This window comes from Sorex fumeus, unplaced genomic scaffold (assembly GCF_029834395.1).
Source record: "Sorex fumeus unplaced genomic scaffold, SorFum_2.1 ptg000013l, whole genome shotgun sequence".
Taxonomy (NCBI): domain Eukaryota; kingdom Metazoa; phylum Chordata; class Mammalia; order Eulipotyphla; family Soricidae; genus Sorex; species Sorex fumeus.
This window is the reverse complement of record NW_026606070.1, coordinates 31,870,701-31,890,375: the sequence shown is the minus strand read 5'-3', so window position 1 is coordinate 31,890,375 and position 19,675 is coordinate 31,870,701. Positions and strand designations below refer to the sequence as shown.

Below are 19,675 nucleotides of genomic sequence, written 5' to 3'. Positions count from 1 at the left end.
CTTTTTTATTTGTTTAGTCTTTTGGGGTCACACCTGGCGATGTTCAGGGTTTACTCCTGGCTCTGTACTCACTCATGGCAGTGCTTCAGGGACCATATTGGATGCCAGGGATTGAACCCCTGGTTGGCCGCATGTAAGGCAAATGCCCTACCCGCTGAGCTATTGCTCTGGGCCTCTGTTATTTCTATTTAACATCTCATATCAGAGTTGCTATTTCAGTGTTCTGGAAGTATTTATCATTGGCGCTCTGTGGACACTCATGATCTTCTTGGATATTCCACCAACATCTTTTCAAAAAATTATTTATTTATTTATTTAATTGAATCACCATGTCATCGTGAGATACAGTTACAAAGCTTTCATGATTTTTCTGTCATACAGCATTCCAGCACCCATCCCTCCAGGATCCCTGTATCCCTCCTGCCTCCTCCTCCTCCTCCTCCTCCTCCTCCTCCTCCTCCTCCTCCTCCTCCTCCTCCTCCTCTCTTTTGGGCATTATTGTTTGTAATACAGATACTGAGAGGCCATCATGTTTGGTCATTTGCCCACTTTCAGCACACATCTCTAATCCACAGCAATTCCTTACAACCTTTATTGTCAGAATTTACCAACATCTTTTTGGATGTACGGATGTACTGAGGCATAGGAGAGAGGTTTCTCTTAAATGTGGGACACCTTAAGAACCTTCTCAAGATGTCTTAGAGCATATTCTTGTCTTGACAGAGGCGTGATTCTGCTGGCCTTGGTGAGTGGACTGGTGCTCTCGACTTCTTCCTGGTTTCCTGCTACCAGTTTCATCTGGTGGGTTACAGGTATGTGGAGCCCACCTGCAGGTGGGTCCCTCATCCAGCTTGGTCATGAATTGTAGGCATGTGTCACATCACTGGAAACAATAACTGAGGTGGCCAAGCAGACATGCTGCTCCCAGGTGGGCGGGAACCCACTGCTTCCCACCTGGTTACCTGGGCACTTAGCCCCTTCCTGGCTGTTCTCTCTCCTCTGGGAATAGGCTCTTCCCCCACTGCCTGTGCTGTAGGACCGTACTGTGCCGTCCCCCAGAGAGTGTACACAAAGGCAATCAGGCCGGCTACAGATTTCACTGAAGAGCTGTGAAAAGGCCAATACATAGCCCCAACACCATCAAATTCATCCTTGTTCCAAGGTTCTTTGCTCCTCTTTTTTTTTCTTTCACAAAACCCCACTGTTGGGACTCCATAACTCCATAATGAAAAATTCCTTTTCCCTCTCCCTTTCACTCTCCCTCCCTCTCCCTCTCCCCTCCTGCTGGGTGGGGCCCTCCCTGACTCAGTGCTTGGGTTTTTTTCCTGGTACCATGCCTTGGCAAAGATCAACCCTGGGGCGCTTGAGCCCTTGGAGTGATCTTTCCCCACCTCAGTTTACCTTTCTCTTTTACCTATAAGAGTTCAGCCCCTCACCTCTCTGCCCAGCTGGGTGGGGGGCCAAGATGTCCTTAGTTCCTTATTCAAAGGTTTCAACCTGCCTTCCCCCAACCACACAGTGAGGATCCCAGGACAGCAGGGGAGCCTAGCAGGTTTCAGGAGCAAGCCAGTTACAGCAATGGTGACCAATCGGATTACTCTTCTCTGTCCCCCTTTAAGAGGCAGAACTGGTTGAAGTCAGTTTTAGTGTTTTGAAAAAAACAACCTGCCAACCACAGGCCAGAGCAATAGAACAGTGGTAGAACACTTGTCTTGCGCCCCTGGTTCCATCCCTTGCATCCCATATGATCTCCTGAGCCCTGCCAGGAGTGATCCCTGAGCACAGAGCCAGGAATTAGCCTAACACTTTCCAGTGTGCTCCCCCAACTAAAAACATTTTTAATTAAAAAATAACACTCCACTGCATGAACAGACATTCGTCATGGGACTCACTAAGCAGATGACAGATGCATGAGATGCATCAGCTTTTCTGATCTCTAACAGTTGCTGTGGCTCCCAGCTTTCCCAGGTTTACCATGCAGCTGCTAATGACCTGCCCGGTAAGCATTTTTGCTTCCCAGCCATGCAACTGGGGGTGCATGCAGGTGCATGAGACCGTGTGTTGGGTTGGGAGCACACAGGGTTCCTTATCGCTCTACTCAGCATCTACCTTCTGTTCCCAATACACCCAGAGATGTATGGCCCAGTGAACGAGGTCACCGGAGCCGCGCCCTGCTTGAGCTGTGTATGCTGTCGCAGTCATGTGGAGCTGCTTTACCTGCTTGTGTGTTTTCTGGAGCGTGCCAGGGGTGGGGTTGAACCTGGAAGTGAACTTTCCTGTCTATACACACACACACACACACACACACACACACACACACACACACACACACGGCATGAGACTCCTCAATAGAAGGTCCAGGATGCTCGGTTAATGCCTCTGCGTTGGCAATGAGCACCTTTGGCACCTTCCTCTGTAGGCAGTGGGGCGCCCTCTGGAGCGCGTATTGTTTTCCAAATCTGAAAGCTTGCTCAGCATGTCTGCCCTCCCCACTCCCATGGCTGGGAAGCAAAAATGCTTACCCGGCAGGTCATTAGCAGCTACATGGTAAACCTGGGAAAGCTGGGGGCCACAGCAACTGTTAGAGATCAGAAAAGCTGATGATACGCTTAGACCTAAGCTCCCAGGTAAGTAGGGCACAGCCCCGAGAGTGAACCCTCATCTCGCTTTAGTGTCTCTCTGAAGTGTTACCTAGTATTTTAAAAGACCCGAGGAGCGCCCAGATTTATCACTTCTAATAGGCAGTTTGCAGAAGAGCGGAGAACAGGGCCATAATTCATGAGCTTCTCCTCCCTCTCTGCCGGGCAGCTCACCTGAAATTAGCTGGAGCTCACACTTAATTATGTACAGATGGTTCCCGCTCGCCACTGGGATTCATCTCTGGAAACTGTCATAAAGAAGAATGGAGTCAAGGGAGTCACTGGGAAAATCTGCAATTTCAACTGGACCTCAGCATGAAGTTAATTATGACAGTGGCCAATAAGATTTTATATGTATAAAAATACATAGCTTAATTTTTAAAAGAAAATTTGGGCCACAGGTAGCAGTATTTTGGGGCTACCACCAGCTCTGTACTTTGGGGTTTCTTCTGGCAGTGTTTGGGGTGTCATTTCTGGGATCAAAGCCAGGCCTCCTTCATGCAGCACTAGTAGCAGTTTTCAATTTTAATGTTTGCAGGTAAATTAGGAAAATCAAAGTCGAAGATGTAGCTCAATAGAGGAGCACAAGCCTTGACCATGAGATGGCCTGCATTCAATCCCTGGCATTGCAAAGAAAAAGAAAACAAAAACAAAACAAAAAACAACCCCAAACCATATATATATGTATATGTATATAATCAAATTCAAATCAAAGTTCTATTTTAAAAAGATACCAACATATACACAATTGGATTCCAGTGTACTATACAACATACCTGCAGTTTTGTATGAAAATTATAATCTATTGAAAACTACCATGTTGGCTGTTACCCATATTATTAGAATTTCATTCATTCATTCATCATCCTGTTATTCGTCGATTGCCTGGAACAGGCCCCAGTAACGTCTCTTTCATCCTAGCCCTGAGATTATATTCAAGGCTCTTTAGGAGAATGAGACCCATCATTGTTACTGGTATTTGGCATATTTGGTACGCCACGGGGAGTTTGCCAGACTCTGCCCTGTGGGCAGGCTACATTCGATAGCCTGCAAGTTTGTCCAAAGTAGGAATGAGATAATAAGATGTCATAAAAAGATGTCCTGATAAGATGTTCTGATAAGATGGGATTACACGGCGCCAGGGGGCCAGGAGGTGGGTGTGACCCCCCCCCCCCGCCCCCCCCCCCCGCCTACTGGAATTTGGAGGATCTGGGTGGAGGATGCTCGACTCCAATCCGAGTAGGCTTGGAGATCTCGGCCCCGGAACCCACGTGGATTTGTCCCTCTGCCAGTACCTTCATGTGTGCGGAGAGTGGTCTCAGCATGGTGGTGGCTGGTCCTGGAGGTCTTTGGCTGCTGGAGCCCTGGTCGGGACGGGGAGGAAAGCTCAACCCGCTCCCCTCCAAGGGGCCCCGGCGAGGAACAGCCAGGTGCAGGGGCAGGAGACTGCACTGTTCTCATCCGGGAGCTGGATTTTATAGTCTCTGAGTCTTGGCCGTTGATGGGATTACACGGCGCCAGGGGACCAGGTGGTGGGTGTGACTATGAATGTAACTGTGAATATGAATATGAAGTTTCATATTCATTATTAGAATATGAAACTTATATTCACTGAACAGCTCTTGGTATTGGTATCTTAGATGTTATCAAGATTTGAAGAATAGGGCTGGAGTAACAGTACTGTGGGTAGGGCATTTGCCTAGACTGAAGTTCTAGCCCCAGCATTCCATATGGTCCCTCAAACTCCACAAAAAGTAATTCCTGAGTGCAGAGCCAGGAGTAACTGAGCATTGCTGGATATGGCCCCAAAACAAAACAAACTAGATTTGAAGAATATTATTTAGAAACAATCAGCCTGAAACAAACAAACAAAAGTTCAGATGAGATACTTGTGAAAGACAAAATGTGAATGTACCAGTGTGTATCTTGCATGACACATCTGGTGTTCAAAGGGGGGGGTCATTGACATGGATTTGATCCCCAGCACCCCATATGGTCCCCCCCCATCCCTAACCAGAGCCCCACCAAGAATGATCCTTGAGCACAGAGCCAGGAGTAAGCTTTGAGTACCACCGGGTGTGGTTTGCTAAGAACAAATGGAAAGCACTGTGGTTAGGTGGAAGTCTTTGAAGGGTTCTCTCTCAGTGGGGTCAGCTCTGGGTTGTACAGGACCTGGAAGCTGGTTTCTTACATCCATTGGGGGATACTGTTTTTGAAGTGGAGAAAAAGGCGCTTGGCCTTGCCTTGTGATGACCAAGTGGGCACCATTTATTGATGGGTGAGAGTGGAGAGCCCTGAGAAACTTATGGGCACTGTCTCCCCCATCCCTCCTGTTTTAGACTTCTCTCTCCAGTGAGGGTCATGCAGCAGATACCCTGCAGGACGGCTCACAAGAGACCCTGCTGGTGGACATGCCCAGATGATGGCATTCCATTCCAGGAAAACATATTATATTATTCTCATAGCTCCAGCCTATGGGCTCTTTAAGACCCTTATGGGTGCCTGGGAGGGGATTTCCCAGGAATTGGTTAGGACTTTCTATCTTTTGGGGGGACCCAACAAGTGAGCAAACATTTACTGGGCGTCAGGCAGACAGTACAGCTTCCCAACACGTAGAAGGCGTGCTGGGTACCAGAATGACTGTTCGTGCCGCCAGGTCTCACTCGCAGCTTCCTTTGGGCTGCATTGGCCAGGAGTCCACTTACACATGGTGGATAGGGCTGACTTTTGATGGGAAGGAGCTGGGGCTGCAGTTCAAGTGGCAGAGCCTGGTATGTCCAAGGCCCCAAGTTTGACCCCCAGCACTGCATAATACCTAGGACACAGTAGTGGCCATAGTGCTCCCGGCCCTCCTAAAACCTTTTTTATAAAATCTTTTTACTTTTAGATAAGTAAATACATTTTTTTTACATTTCGAAAAGATAACTGAAGTTTCTTTGGGGGCGGTGAGAGTCAAGAGTCTGCAAATAGTTCTCAGATGGAGTGAGGGCCACTTTCTGGGATACTTTCTGGCTGGAAGTTCAATCCCGGGGTACCAGGATGCGATGTTGCTTTAATTTTCAGAACCAACCCCCGCCCCACACCCACCCAGTGATGCTTGTGGGCCTCCAGGGCTCCCTGCCCTGCAGTGCTGGGGCAAGGGGGCATGCAGTGGCAGGAACTCAAAGTATGGACAGAGTGCCCTGTCCCCCTAACCCAAGTGCTATGTCACTGGTCCCCAGTTTTTCTGATTTTTATTGCTGTGGCTGGAGCGATAGCACAGCGGGTAGGGCGTCCGCCTTACAAGCGGCCAACATGGCCGACCCGAGTTCGATTCCTCCGCCCCTCTCGGAGAGCCCGGCAAGCTACCGAGAGTATTCGATATGCCAGACACAGTAACAACAAAGTCTCCAATGGAGACGTTACTGGGCCCGCTCGAGCAAATCGACGATCAATGGGAGGGCCTTATTGCTGTCATATTTGAACAGCAGACCCAGAAAGGCTCCTTGTTCCCCCCACCCCCACGCGTTCTGATGCAGCAGCCCTGGCAGGACAGTTTTAGACCCACTGACATTCCACCTTTCACTGTGTTTGGAAGCAGCTCTGAGACCTCAGACAAAGCAAAGCTCCCTGGTGCTATCATCTCCCTCATCAGCACCCCAAAACAGTGGACCCCCAAAGCCTCCTACCCCCCGCCATCAATGCCTACAGGTTATCAGAGATTGGGGATGCTGCCTCTGCTCCTCTGCCTGACGCCTTTCCTTCTTACTACCCCCAGGAGCAGCTTCCGCCGCTGGCCTCCTCTACCTGTCCACCTGGGCTGCAGCACTTTCAGGGGCTGTGCTGGCCATCTTCACGGGCTCCGTGTGGCCACAGGTGCTGGGACACCTTCTGAGCTCGGGGCCCAACCCTGGGAGAGCCATGACCGTGGCCATGACCTTCTACATGCTGGAGATCTTTTTCTGTGCCTGGTGCACAGCTTTTAAATTTGTCCCGGGAGGTGTCTATGCTCGAGAAAGATCCGACGTGCTTTTGGGTGAGTACCATGGAGTGGACGAAATTAAAGCAACTCTGTGGAGGTAGCCTCGGGACGGCGAGAATTAAGTAGTTTTCAAGACTCTGTAGAAATAAATAAGAGGATTTTTGTCTTTCTCATTAGACTCAGTTAACCACAACAGTTGACCTGGTGGTGCGATATTGGCACTCTGGTGGTGGGAATAGTATAATAACAGGCATGAACTAGAACCCTTGAAATACAGATGATAGGATTGCAATACTGATTACCAACTTTGGGAGAAGGGGGAGGTAAGAACTGGACCAGAGGTGACACAGAGACAGTGCTGGGGGATTGTGGACACTTAACTAGTGTGGGATGCGATGACTTTGAACATCAATCCTATATACTTTGGTATTATTGTAACTATCAAACCCAAACTATAATAAGATCAGACAAAATGCATAACTGAGATGTAATGGGAGAAATAGGTATGTGATTACTTCACTGTATCACTGTCCTCCCGTTGTTCATCGATTTGCTCAAGCGGGCCCAGTAACGTCTCCATTGGAGACTTTGTTGTTACTATGTTGGCATATCGAATACATCACGGGTAGCTTGCCAGGCTCTGCCGTACGGGCGAGATACTCTCAGTAGCTTGCCGGGCTCTCCGAGAGGGGCGGAGGAATTGAACTTGGGTCGGCCATGTTGGCTGCATGCAAGGCAAACGCCCTACCGCTGTGCTATTGCTCCAGCCCACGTGTGATTACTTAACAAAATACATATAGCTCATCCATGAATTTCGGTAATATTTATTAACTGAAGAGAATCTCTTAAGTTAATTTGTTGTGAAAAAGCAAGTTTGATATATGATAAAGTGTGAAACAGGAGTTTTCTTTCTTTCACAGTAACCTTTGGGTTCTGTGCTGTGTTGGGAAGTGGGTCAGATCAGTGAGGTCACTTCAGTGACCAGTGCATAAATATACATAAGAATTATGAGGTATTTTTGTTTTCCACAGTTTGATCTATGACTTGTGTTGGCCATAGTTTTACCAATATATTGACACATATAAATCACAGCATACTTGAAAAATTCCAAATCACAGAATAAGGACATTTTCCCTTTCAGTGGTTGTGAACTTATATATCAAAATTAAAATGTCATAAACCTCTAGCTATTTTCAGTAATGAAATTACTGAAATCTATGAAGCATATCCAAATCAAATGCTGCCTTTCACTTTCATTTAGGTAAAGCATAGCAAATGCTTCCAGGACAAATATATTTGAAAAGTATGGAGACAAAGAGTATTAGCAGTAGATTCAGTTCTTGTCTGTTTAATCATTCATTTCCCCCCCATTTTTTATGTATTTTTTTTGCTTTTTCTGGGGTCACACCCGGCTATGCACAGGGGTTACTCCTAGTTCTGCACTCAGGAATTACTCTGGGCAGTGCTCAGGGGACCATATGGGATGCTGGGAATCAAATCCGGGTTGGCCGCATGCAAGGCAAACGCCCTACCCGCTGTGCTTTCACTCCAGCCCCCTCTTATGTATTTTTTTAAAAAATTATTGTCCCCTACTGTGTTCTAGGTACTATGTCAGGTGCATAGAATTTTTTTTAAGGCATTATGGTTTATAGTTTAGATTTTATTTGGGGGTTACACCTGGCAGCGCTCAGGGATCACTCCTGGCAGTGCTTGGGAACCGTATGTGCTGCCAGGGATGGTACTGGGGTTGGCATCACGCAACCCTAGTACCTCAGCTCGTGTACTATCCAGCCCCCACAGTTTGGGAATTTTTAATTGATTTTTTTAATGCTGTTCAGTTGAATCACAGCCCTCCACTTGTTCTACCACACAACCTCATGTGCTGAGGATTTAAGAAGCAATGTCCTGCCCAGCAGGAACTGGAGTTCAGTGGGGACAGAGGACAATGAAGACATACGTTGCGTTTGCAATAACCCTCACATACGCCTATCTCTTTAAACAGACTGTATTTTGAGAGCACGGAACTTTTCTATCTTTCCCTCTCTTCCTCGCTCCAGGGTCTTAATCTCAGGGTCGTGGGTTCGAGCCCCACGTTGGGCGAGTGTGTTTTTATTCTTATTTTGGGGCTGGAGCGATAACACAGCGGGTAGGGCGTTCGCCTTACACGCGGCCAACATGGCCGACCCGAGTTCGATTCCTCCGCCCCTCTCGGAGAGCCCGGCAAGCTACCGAGAGTATTCGATATGCCAGACACAGTAACAACAAAGTCTCCAATGGAGACGTTACTGGGCCCGCTCGAGCAAATCGACGATCAACGGGAGGGCCTTTACCTTTTACCTTTACCTCGCTCCAGGCCCAGAGCCCAATGTTGACCAAATGAGTTCTTTTTTTTTTAAATTTTAATTAATCACCGTGAGATACAGTTACAGACTTACAAACTTTCATGATTACATTTCATACAATGTTCAAGTACCCATCCCTCCACCAGTGCCATTCTCCACCACCAGTGTTCCCAGTATCTCTCCCACCACCACCCCCCTTTCCTACCCCCTGCCTTCTGTGGCAGGGCATTCCCTTTTGTTCTCTCTCTCCTTTTGGGTGTTATAGTTTGCAGTACAGATACTAAGTGTCCATAGTCTACTTACAGCACGACCAAATGAGTTCTTGATAGTTCCAATAGGTGTTCGGAATTTGTGGGACTGGGTGCTGCACTATATTTAAGCTTCTTCCAGTCTTCATCGTCAATTCCCCTCGGGCCCTGGCCCTCTGTCAGCCCACTCTCCCATGAACATCTTCACTCCCTGAGCTAAACATCTGTCCGCACCAATTTATTTGAAAAATGTTTCTGAATAACATGCATTTCAAAAGAACTGGGTTGGAGGTGTCGTCTTATCTTTCTAGTAAATACTCAAGCTCTCAGAATACTGTAGTGGTTGCCCTCACGCGACCCTGACTGAGCTGGGCTTTGCAAACTCTGTGTTCCTTCTGGTTTCTTTCAGGTGTGCGTTCTCTGTCCTGCTTTGTCCTCCTGTGCAGTGCCCTGCTTTCTCCTTACTCCAGCTTGCTTAGGGGGTCTACTATGTGGAGAATGTGAATGAAAGTAAGAGCCTTTTTAAGCATAATTTTATGGCTTTAGAATGTTCTGAACGGTGTGTTCTCAGGAGTCTAGGAGACCGGCATCCAATCAGAAATTAGCTGTTGCATACATTACCTAGGTTTCTCCTGTTATTCCCTGGAAATTTTACGGAACTCCTTTTGGCTAGCCTTCCACCTAAGCTTCACCTTTCCTTGCCATTTCCTTTGTTGGCATATTGTTCAGTGATTCCTCTGGTTCCGCTTGCTATAAGAAATTTTAGAAGTATGCAAGCTAGTACACGATGTATGTAAATACGTTCACTGCAACATATCCCAGTTGCGTTCTACTTTAGAGGCGGCCCTAGTAATGCCATGTGAGTAATTCAGGAGGCCCCTGTGAGGACCTGTAAGCAGTTGAGAAGGTGCATTTCTCATATGCTCCAGCCCCTGCCCAGAGACTTAAAGGATGAGGGACCCAGCAGGAAATTAAACCTTTCCTCAGGAAAAGGCTGAGGTCCTCTCATTTGAAGGCAAATTTCTAGAGCCCTCACTGATATGTACGAGTCTCCTAAGTTCCCACAGTAACGGTTTCGGTTCTGAAATAAATGAGTTCAGTAAATGAATGTCTATGGTGTGCGCATCTAAATGAAACCCTGGTTCTATAATTCCCCCATGGGAGACACTTTGGGATGAAAATATGATGTGAATTTTCTTTCTCTTTCAACAGGAACTGTGATGGTGTTTATTGGGCTGAGCATGCGATTTGGTCCTAGGAAAAGTTTTGGCTTTCTTCTTCAAACAAAAAACAGTCCAAAAGTGCTTTTCAGAAAAAGTGAAAAATACATGAAACTTTGTAAGTGTGGCTTGTCCTTCTTTCTTTTTCTCACTCCTGTGCTTCTCAGAGTGAAAAATACATGAAATTTTGTGTCATTTCTCTTTTTTCCCTCTTTATTTCTTCCTTTTCTCCCTCCCTGCCTCCCCCACCCCTTTATTTTAGGGGCTGGAGAGATAGTGCTTGCCAACATGTGGCTGACTGGGTTTAATCCCCTTCGCCACATAATGATCCTCCCAGCCCCGTAAGAAGTGATCATTGAGCACAGAGCAGGAGTAAGTCCTGAGTACTGCTGGGTGTGGCCCCAAAACAAATGACTCCCAAAAACATTTTAATATAAATTGTCAAAGATATATGAAATTAAAGAGCATAGTAAACTTCATGTACCCATCACTCAATTCTAGCAATTATTAACACATTTCCTGTGTGTTTTCAGCAATTGACCTTGCTTTTTAATGTGCAACACCTTTTTTGTTGCTTTTGTTCTGGGGCCACATGTGGCAACACTTACGGCTACTCCTGGCTGAGTGCTCAGGGCTTACTGTCAGCAGTGCTCATAGGGCTAGAGCCTGGGGCTCCCACATGTAAAGCATGTGGTCAGCCTGGTGAACTCTCTCCAACCCACACTGGCATACTTTAAGGGAAATTTCTGAGACTGTACAATTTCAACCCTAAATATTCTGTATTCTGTTTCATTTCTCACACAGATAGGATGCTTTAATAGGCAGAATTTTCAATATTCTTTGTTCTAGTGATTCTCTACTTGGTCTGTCTACTCTGCTGTCTACCCAGTCTGTTGGATTTCTAATTTCAATCATTATAAATTTTGATAAAATTTTATTTCTAGAAATCTGATTTATTTACAATTTCCCGATCATTAACTTAACATCCTATTCTTTAGTTATTTAATTACTGAATACACTCTTTTACTTTTCTAAACATGTTGAGTTTGCTTATTTTATATTCTGATTTTAAAAGTCCACTATTGGGCAGGAAAGATAGTACATGAATTAAGGCACTTGCCTTATACTCAGCTAATCCTGGTTCAGTCCCCAGCATCACATGATCCCCTGAGTACCACTGGGAGGGACCTTTTATGCATAGAGCCAGGAGTAGCCCAGTCAGATGCAAAACTCAAGGGTCAATAACCATCCCCCTCCCCCCAAAAAACAAGGAGAAGTTCCAATATCTTAAGTACTGTACTTGATTCTGTAGCTGTTTTTCCCCCTTGCTGATTCTTGATAGTGAAGACTTGATTTCTCATGTATTACTTCTTGTATATATTTATACTTTATTCTTTTGTTTGTTTTGGGTACACATCCAGCAGTGTTGGGTGTGGGAGCTATTTCCAGCTTTTTGCTGGGGAGTCATTTTTTTCCTTATAATGTAGGAGTACTGCTATTTATTCAGCCATTGATTAAGTTGATTGAATTGGGCATGAACTCAACATTACTTTTTAAAAAAAATTTTCATTGAATTATCCATGAGATAGACCATTACGAAGTTGTTTATACTTGGGTTTCAGCCATACAATAATCCTGCACACATCCCTCAACCAGTGTACATTCCCCACCACCAATGTCCCCTGTTTCCCTACCACCATCCCCCAACACCCAGTGCCCCTCCCCCAGCCTCCCTCTATGGGAGGCACTTTCTTTCTTTTCTCTCTCTCCTTTTGCTTTTGTGCATTATGGTTTGCAATACACGTGCTAAGAGGCCATGGTGTTTGTTCAGGGCATACAGTATTTTTATCGGGATGGTAAGACTGGGATAGCTTTTCACTTGGGTGACTGCTTTGGGGTATGGATGTGACTGCTGAGGCTTCCAGAAGTACAGGGAGGTGAGGGAGGTAGCCATTCTGACTGACCCTGAGAAAGCCTGGAGATTTCAGTCACAAAACCCACATTCCCGAATTTTCAGCAGATTATATCTTGGTGAGGTCCATCCTGAGACAATGGAGTCATGCTGGGGGTATGGCAGCTATTTGGACTGTGGAAACAAGCAACTGTGGGGGGGTGAAGGGGCTCTGTTTTGGTGGGCCCCAGGCCAACCCACCCCCTTCTGATTTACCCTGCTCTGTTCAGCCATGTGCAGTTCTGAGATTAACTGCAGCTTTTGATCTCTTTCGAGATTTATTTATGGGTCTCTGAAGCAAGGATGGTAGTAGACCTTACAGGGTGGCGCTGAAGGTGGTTCGTGGGGGGGTGACTGCCAGTGCTTACAGGAGTATTGAGAAGTGGAGGGAGGTAGCCCATCCCAACTCCGAGAAAGCCTGGAGATTTCAGTCACGAAACCCACATATCCAGATTTTCAGCAGATTACATCTTGGTGAGGTTCATCCTGAGATGGCGGAGTCAGGCCGGGGATATGGTGGAGATTTTGGATTGTGGAAGCAAGTGGCTGCTAGAGGCTTTGCTTGGGTGATCACCAGACTGGAGAGTCATTCTTAGTGTGCACCCATTAGATTCTCTCTCTGTCCCTTAAAATTTACTCTTACTTTAAGCTCATGGTCCCTGGAAGATTTTGTGGAAATTCCTTGAATCCTGGGTTTCCAGAAAGCATGAGTTATGTGTCCATGTCACACATGACAGTTATCCCAAGAATTAGACATTTCCACTTAAAACTCCTTGGTTAATAAAGTCAATAATTTCCTAAAATCATTTTTTAAAGAACAGAGATTTTAAAGAATAAAGTTATTTTTAAATAACTCTCTTCTCTCTGCTTAGTTTTGTGGCTGCTTGTGGGTGTCGGTTTATTAGGATTAGGACTACGGCATAAAAGCTATGAGAAGAAACTGGGCAAAGGGGTAAGTAGTCAAAGTTTTTAATGTAGATCTTGGTTTATTGTTGTTGTTGCTGTTGTTGGCTCTTTGGGGAAGGGCAGGTACTTGGACCACACCCAGCGATGTTCAAGACTTACTCCTGACTCTGTGCTCAAGGTTCACTCCTGACAGGTCTCAGGGGTGTTGGGATCCAACCAGGGTCCACTGCTCTGCATCTATCCATGCAGTCCATCTCAGCAACATTGCTTATCTCTCAACCTGGTTCTCAATGTCTTCAACATCCCAGGAGGACCCATCTTCTCAAATCTTAGGTCCCATCCCAGGCTAGTAATATCACTGAATTATTTCAGAAAGTTGAGTTTTGGGGACAGGATAGACACATGTAGTTATTAGAGACAGTGCTGGTGATTTTGTTGCCTAGAGTTATTTTTGTCTTTCCAGAACTGGACATATCTAACCTGCAAACAAAGAACTACTTTATAATGGTCTTGTCTGTGCTGTGTGGTAGAGACTGCTAATGGAAACAATATGAGATTTTTAAGAATAAAACATGAAAGCACTCAAAGTCCCTATTCATAGATGGTTGGTTAAAAAAGAGAGGGTCAGTTTGTATGATAGATACTGTTGAGCTAGTTTTAAAAGGTTTTTTAAAATCATTTTCAACAAAATAGGTTCAGGTAATTATCAAAATTAATGAAATCAGAAAGAAAAAAGACAAGTATTGGATGATTGGTTCTATATGGGCAATATATGGAACATTGATAAACAGACAAAGCTAGGCAATCCAGAAGATATTGATAACTGAACTAAGGTTACTTGAGGAAAAGAAAATGGATAAGAGGGTGTAAACTGGAAAGTGGTTATAAAAAAAAAAGATTGAAAAACTGACACACTACTTTATAAATATGCTGAAGGCATTTTGGTAGCCTTTTGTAATCTCATTCTTCTTTGCCACAAGAGTTACCCTAGTCCTAAATAAGAACTTTCTCCTTTTCATGCACTTCTTTATATTGTTACTACATAGAATATGTCCACAATAATATTTTCGATGTTTCTTAACTTTATCTAAATGACATCTGAGATTTACATTTTGCAGCTTTCTTTTTGAAACTTCTGTCTTTGTGAGTTTCACGTCTATGGATATAATAGCCCAACGTTAGGAATTGGAGCTGTGTAGTCTTCCATGACCTGTATGGGACACCACTTATTGTTTTATTTTGGGGAACCCAGGCCTCACATGTGCGAGGCATGCATTCTCCCACCAACTCCCTGAGAAGCCCAACACCAGTTACTTATTCATCCGCTTTCCTGTTTTTTCTATGGAAAGAGCAGCTGGGTTGTTTTGAATTTTTGGCTCCCATATACCATGCTTAGAATTATAAATACTCATTTCCCCAACTTACCTCCTTATACCTCAGCTTAAGCCAGAAGTTCCCGGGAGATTCATTAGAATGCCACGTAGCAAACTTCACCTTACATTTATGAATTCAACACAGGGAATAGTTGAAGGAAATTCTTTTGCTGAAATATGAAATTTGGCAGAGCGAGGTGGAGAAAACAGGGTCACAGAAACTGCTGTTGCTCAGAGTCACCCTAAGTTTCCTTTCCAACGACTCCCCAGGCCCCGGCCTCAGAGGTGTCTGCTGCCATCTGGCCTTTCCGGTTTGGCTATGACAATGAGGGATGGTCGAATCTCGAAAGATCAGCTCAGCTGCTCAATCAGACAGGTACGGTCTGACCAGAACAAGTTCCCAATTTGGAGATACTTCCTGTTGCTTTTGTTTCATGCAAGATCGTAAGTCACTGGAGTGGGTTTTGCTGGGTCGTACATGAATCTTTTACAAAAGCTGTTTGTTGTATTGTGAGCAGCAGCTGGAGGATTGAGTTTCTGCAATCACCTCTGTCTTGAGAGCAGTTTAATTCCATGGAATCGGAACAGAGCCTCATGTGGGTTTCTGCAGAGGATCCTCGGATGCCTTTGCTCTTAGAAAAGCCCCTGCTGGTAACTCCTATCATCTGAAGACCACCTATGTCAGGGGACCAGAAAACTGACCTAAACAGGGCAGATGAGATCAGTTTAAACTCGTTTGTGGAGCAAATTGCTTTCAAGAGTTCATGGGTTGTGTTAGGTGTTTCTGAGCTCTGGGGTGTCATCTTTGATGCTTCCTCCAAAATGTGTGAGTGTTTAGCTTTTAGATCAACTACATAGAGTGTGGGGCCAGACATAGTAAAGAACCAAATTGTGCTCTTTTATCCAGATGATAAGCATGTACCTGAGATAGCATGACTCAACTCGAGCGGGCTGGAGCGATAGCACAGCGGTAGGGCGTTTGCCTTGCACGCAGCCAACATGGCCGACCCGAGTTCGATTCCTCCACCCCTCTCGGAGAGCCCGGCAAGCTACCGAGAGTATCTCGCCCGCACGGCAGAGCCTGGCAAGCTCCCATGACATATTCGATATGCCAGACACAGTAACAACAAAGTCTCCAATGGACACGTTACTGGGCCCGCTCGAGCAAATCGATGATCATGACTCAGCTGCCATTAAGAAATTCCTTTGGGGGCTGGAGTGATAGCACAGCGGGTAGGGCGTTTGCCTTGCATGCGGCTGACCTGGGTTCGATTCCCAGCATCCCATATGGTCCCCTGAGCACTGCCAGGTGTAATTCCTGAGTGCAAAGCCAGGAGTAACCCCTGTACATCACCGGTTGTGACCCAAAAAGCCAAAAAAGGCCCCCCAAAAAAGGGGGGGGAAAGAAATTCCTTTGGCCTTTGTTCTCTTGGCCTGATTATAGGCCCCAGAGACCTACTGACCCAGATATGAAAAAGCCAATAATCGACCTTGGACGGGTTCTTTAACAGGCATGCATCTTTCAAAGTTGGGGGGTGGGGCGGTCCTGACAATACCTGGATGTGGTGGAGGACAGTTGCGCTTGCACGCTTGTTCTGATTCTATTCTGAACATTGGGGACCCCTTTGGTAGTTCAGGTCAGAGCTGCTTGGCTGTCGTGGCCAATTTTCCATGACGTCTTTCCTTGACTAGTGAATAAAGAATGCAATTTTTTCCAGTGGCTTTTTGCTTAGTCACTACATGCAGTATAATTTTTTTTCCTCTTTGGACAGGTGTGGATTTCATAACGATTTTGGAGAGTGATGCATCTAAGCCCTTTATTGGAAACAATGACCTAACCATGTGGTTAGGGGAAAAGTTGGGTTTCTATACTGACTTTGGGCCGAGCACCAGGGATCACACGTGGGGGTGAGTGTACCAGGGGAATTACTCCCCAACAGGGCCCTTGAGAGCTGGGGGACATGGGAGTGGAGGGACAAGTAGGAAATAGTGGCACCTTTCTGTGTTTTCTGATAGGATACAAAGGTGCATCTGAGAGTGTGAGTAGGTGCTGCTGATATGCAGATTCCATCAATACATAGATTCTCTAAAGTATATGCAGTATCTACAACAAAATAAAAGTAGGTACTTTAAATTAAAATGTACTTATCAGGGTGAGAGAGATTATACAGGAGGTAATGTGCTTGCCTTGCATGGCACTGAACCCGGTTTAGTTCCTGATACCCCGTATGGTCCCCGTCCCCGCCTCAGATCCACCAGGAGTGATCCCTGAGTGTAGAGCCCAGGAGTAAAAACTGAGCACTGCAAGAAGTGGCCACAAACATAAAATCACCCAATTTATAATCAGTTATTTTGTGGAGGTCATGTGGGCATAGCTGGGGATCAAATCTAGGACCTTGGGGCCATAGCAAGAGCCGATTAAACACCTGCCTGCTATAGAGCTGACCTAGGTTCAGTCCTCGGCACCACTGGGAGTGATTCATGAACATAGCCAGGTGTGCTATCCCCTCCCCCCCAAAAAAACCACCCAGAAGAAACATAAACCAAGGATTCTAGGGATCAAATCCAGTTGGCTGCATGTAAGACAGGAACCCTACAAACTGTACTGTCTCTCCACCTGGGTTGCATTTTTGAAAGCTCATCCTGACTGTTCTGGGAGAACATTTCGTCTGGGCAGTTGTGGGAAGAGGAGGCAGTACCAGGTCAGGTGAGAGGTGAGAGCAGAGCCTTCCAGATGGAAAGAAGGGGTGAATTCGAAGACTGCTTGAAGACAGAGCTGGCAGGACTCATGGACAGCTATGATGTCAGGGGCCAGGAAGCAAGGAAGGAAACACAGACAACATCTAAGTTTTTTGTTTGTCATTTTGGGAGTCACACCCAGCAGTGCTCAGAACTTACTCCTGGTTCTGTGCTCAGAAATCATTCCTGGCTCTGCTTGGGGAAACCATATGAGGTACCTGAGATTGAACCTGGGTCACATGCAAGGCAAGCGTCATACCAACTATACTGTAGTCCCTGGCCCCAACACCTAAGTTTGTAACCTGCAGGGTGATCAGAGAGGATGTCAGCTACTCGGGACAACTGGGGGCAGCAGAATTGGTGATGTTTAGATGCCCGTGGGTAGCTGAGTGACACCCAGTGGGCAGTTGTGTGCAGCCTGGAAGGACAAGCAGGTCAGGACTTAGAGGCTTATCAACTCAGGGAGGATCCCAGTGGAGAAGGTGCTGGATAGAGAGAGAGAGACAGAGAGAGACAGAGAGTGAGGTACCTTTTTTTTTTTCAATTGAAATCAGACAGGGTTTCACTTCTAAATTTATGAACTGTTACTCTGCATTCTTGCCTGTAAGATGGCTCTTTGGCTTCTATTAGAATTATTTATGCAAACACATTGCCAGAGTGACAAAGTAAGGACAATGGATTTTGTGTGAGTACTGGGGAGATAGTATGGGGTTTGTAAAAGTGTTGACCTTGGCAAGGAAGGATAAATTCATGCCATTTGCTGCAACTTAGATGAAACTGGAAGGTGTCATATAAAGTGGAGGAAGTCAGAAGAAGGACAAATAGTAGATGATCTCACTCATGTTATAGATTTTCTATATAATAGGACAAGGGAATGCAAGGAACCAAAGTGAGGGGGATACCTAAGTTACCCTGGACCCTAATTTATAGAAATGAACAATATAGGGAAAGAAAGAAATCAAGGGTGGGGAGTAAGAAAAGGCAGACCAGAAGTAACAGGGGTAGGCATAGAGGAGTGGTATATGGATATACTTCAGCACATAATGAACAATACCATAAGCAGGAGACCCAGACTTTACAATAAAGCACATTGGTGGGTGGGTGAGAACCAGGTGACATTGGTGGAGGGAAGTTGACACCAGTGCTGGATTTGCTGTTGGAACATTGTATGTCTGAAATTACCGTGAACAACTTTGTAAACCATAGTGCCTTAAGTTTTAATATGAAAATTATTAAAATTTGGGGGCTGGAGCGATAGCACAGCAGGTAGGGCATTTGCCTTGCATGCAGCCGATCTGGGTTCAATTTTTAGCATCCCATGTGGTCCCCTGAGCACTGCCAGGAGTAATTCCTGAGTGCAAAGCCAGGAGTAACCCCTGCGCATTGCTGGGTGTGACCCAAAAAGCAAAAAAAATAAAAAATAAAATTATTAAAATTTTAAAAATTCTTACATGTGGCTGAACCTGGTTCAGTCCTTGGCCTTGCCTGCACTCCTGAGCACTGATACAGGGGTAACCTCCAATCCACCAACCCCCAGTAAAGTGAATTTTGTGCATTGCTAGTCCTGTCCATTCCATGTTTCCATAGCACCAACAAGGTCAGAGTCGGTGTTGAGAGATGCCGAGGCTGGGAAGGAAGCAAAAATGCAGCGGGCTGGCAGGCATGGCAGCCCTCTCCTTGCTCCGGGTGTCCTGGACCGGACCCTGGTAGCGATGCTTCTCTCGTGACCCCTCTCCTGAGTTCCACCTGCACAAGAGGGTGGGGACCAGCACTGATGCTGGGATCTGTCCTCTCTCTCCCACGCAGGATCATGGTTTTGTCCCGCTATCCCATAGTGAAGTCGGAGCATCACCTTCTCCCGTCACCAGAGGGCGAGATTGCACCAGCCATCGCGTTGACCGTCAACGTCTCCAACCGGCTGCTGGACTTGGTGGTGACACACTTTGGGAATCACGAGTAGGTGTCAGCTCTCCAAGCACCAGTGCTCAGAGATGTCGATCACACGCGGTTTTGATTTCTATGTGGGCCCTTTTCTTCTTTTTCCCTTCCCAAATAGTTTTTCTCTATGCCACAGAGCTTTAAGAAAAAAAAAGCCTTGAAGGTTTTGAGAGGTAGTGAAAACGATCCTTTTTCAGGCTGGGGAGATAGCACAGGGGCTAGAACTCGGTTGATCCCCCACATTGCCCCTTCCCCCATCCCCAAGTGTTGGCGAGATGTAGCCTTGGAGACCCATGAGCACTGCTGGGTGGGCCTGAGCTATACTCACCCACTCTGTCTACCTACATCTATCTACCTG

At 46.0% G+C, this 19,675-nt stretch overlaps 1 protein-coding gene across 1 annotated transcript in view; it reads left to right on the top strand.

Annotated features, from left to right (window-relative positions):
• The window catches only part of CWH43 (cell wall biogenesis 43 C-terminal homolog), a 64,209-nt gene that overhangs the window by 22,698 nt on the left and 21,836 nt on the right, over positions 1-19,675 (top strand). Inside the window, exons 6-12 of the mRNA XM_056111496.1 lie at positions 724-812; positions 6,397-6,654; positions 10,403-10,528; positions 13,234-13,313; positions 14,911-15,016; positions 16,413-16,548; positions 19,186-19,335. Of these exons, the coding sequence (XP_055967471.1) occupies positions 724-812; positions 6,397-6,654; positions 10,403-10,528; positions 13,234-13,313; positions 14,911-15,016; positions 16,413-16,548; positions 19,186-19,335 (945 nt within the window). The remainder of the gene's footprint in view (positions 1-723; positions 813-6,396; positions 6,655-10,402; positions 10,529-13,233; positions 13,314-14,910; positions 15,017-16,412; positions 16,549-19,185; positions 19,336-19,675) is intronic.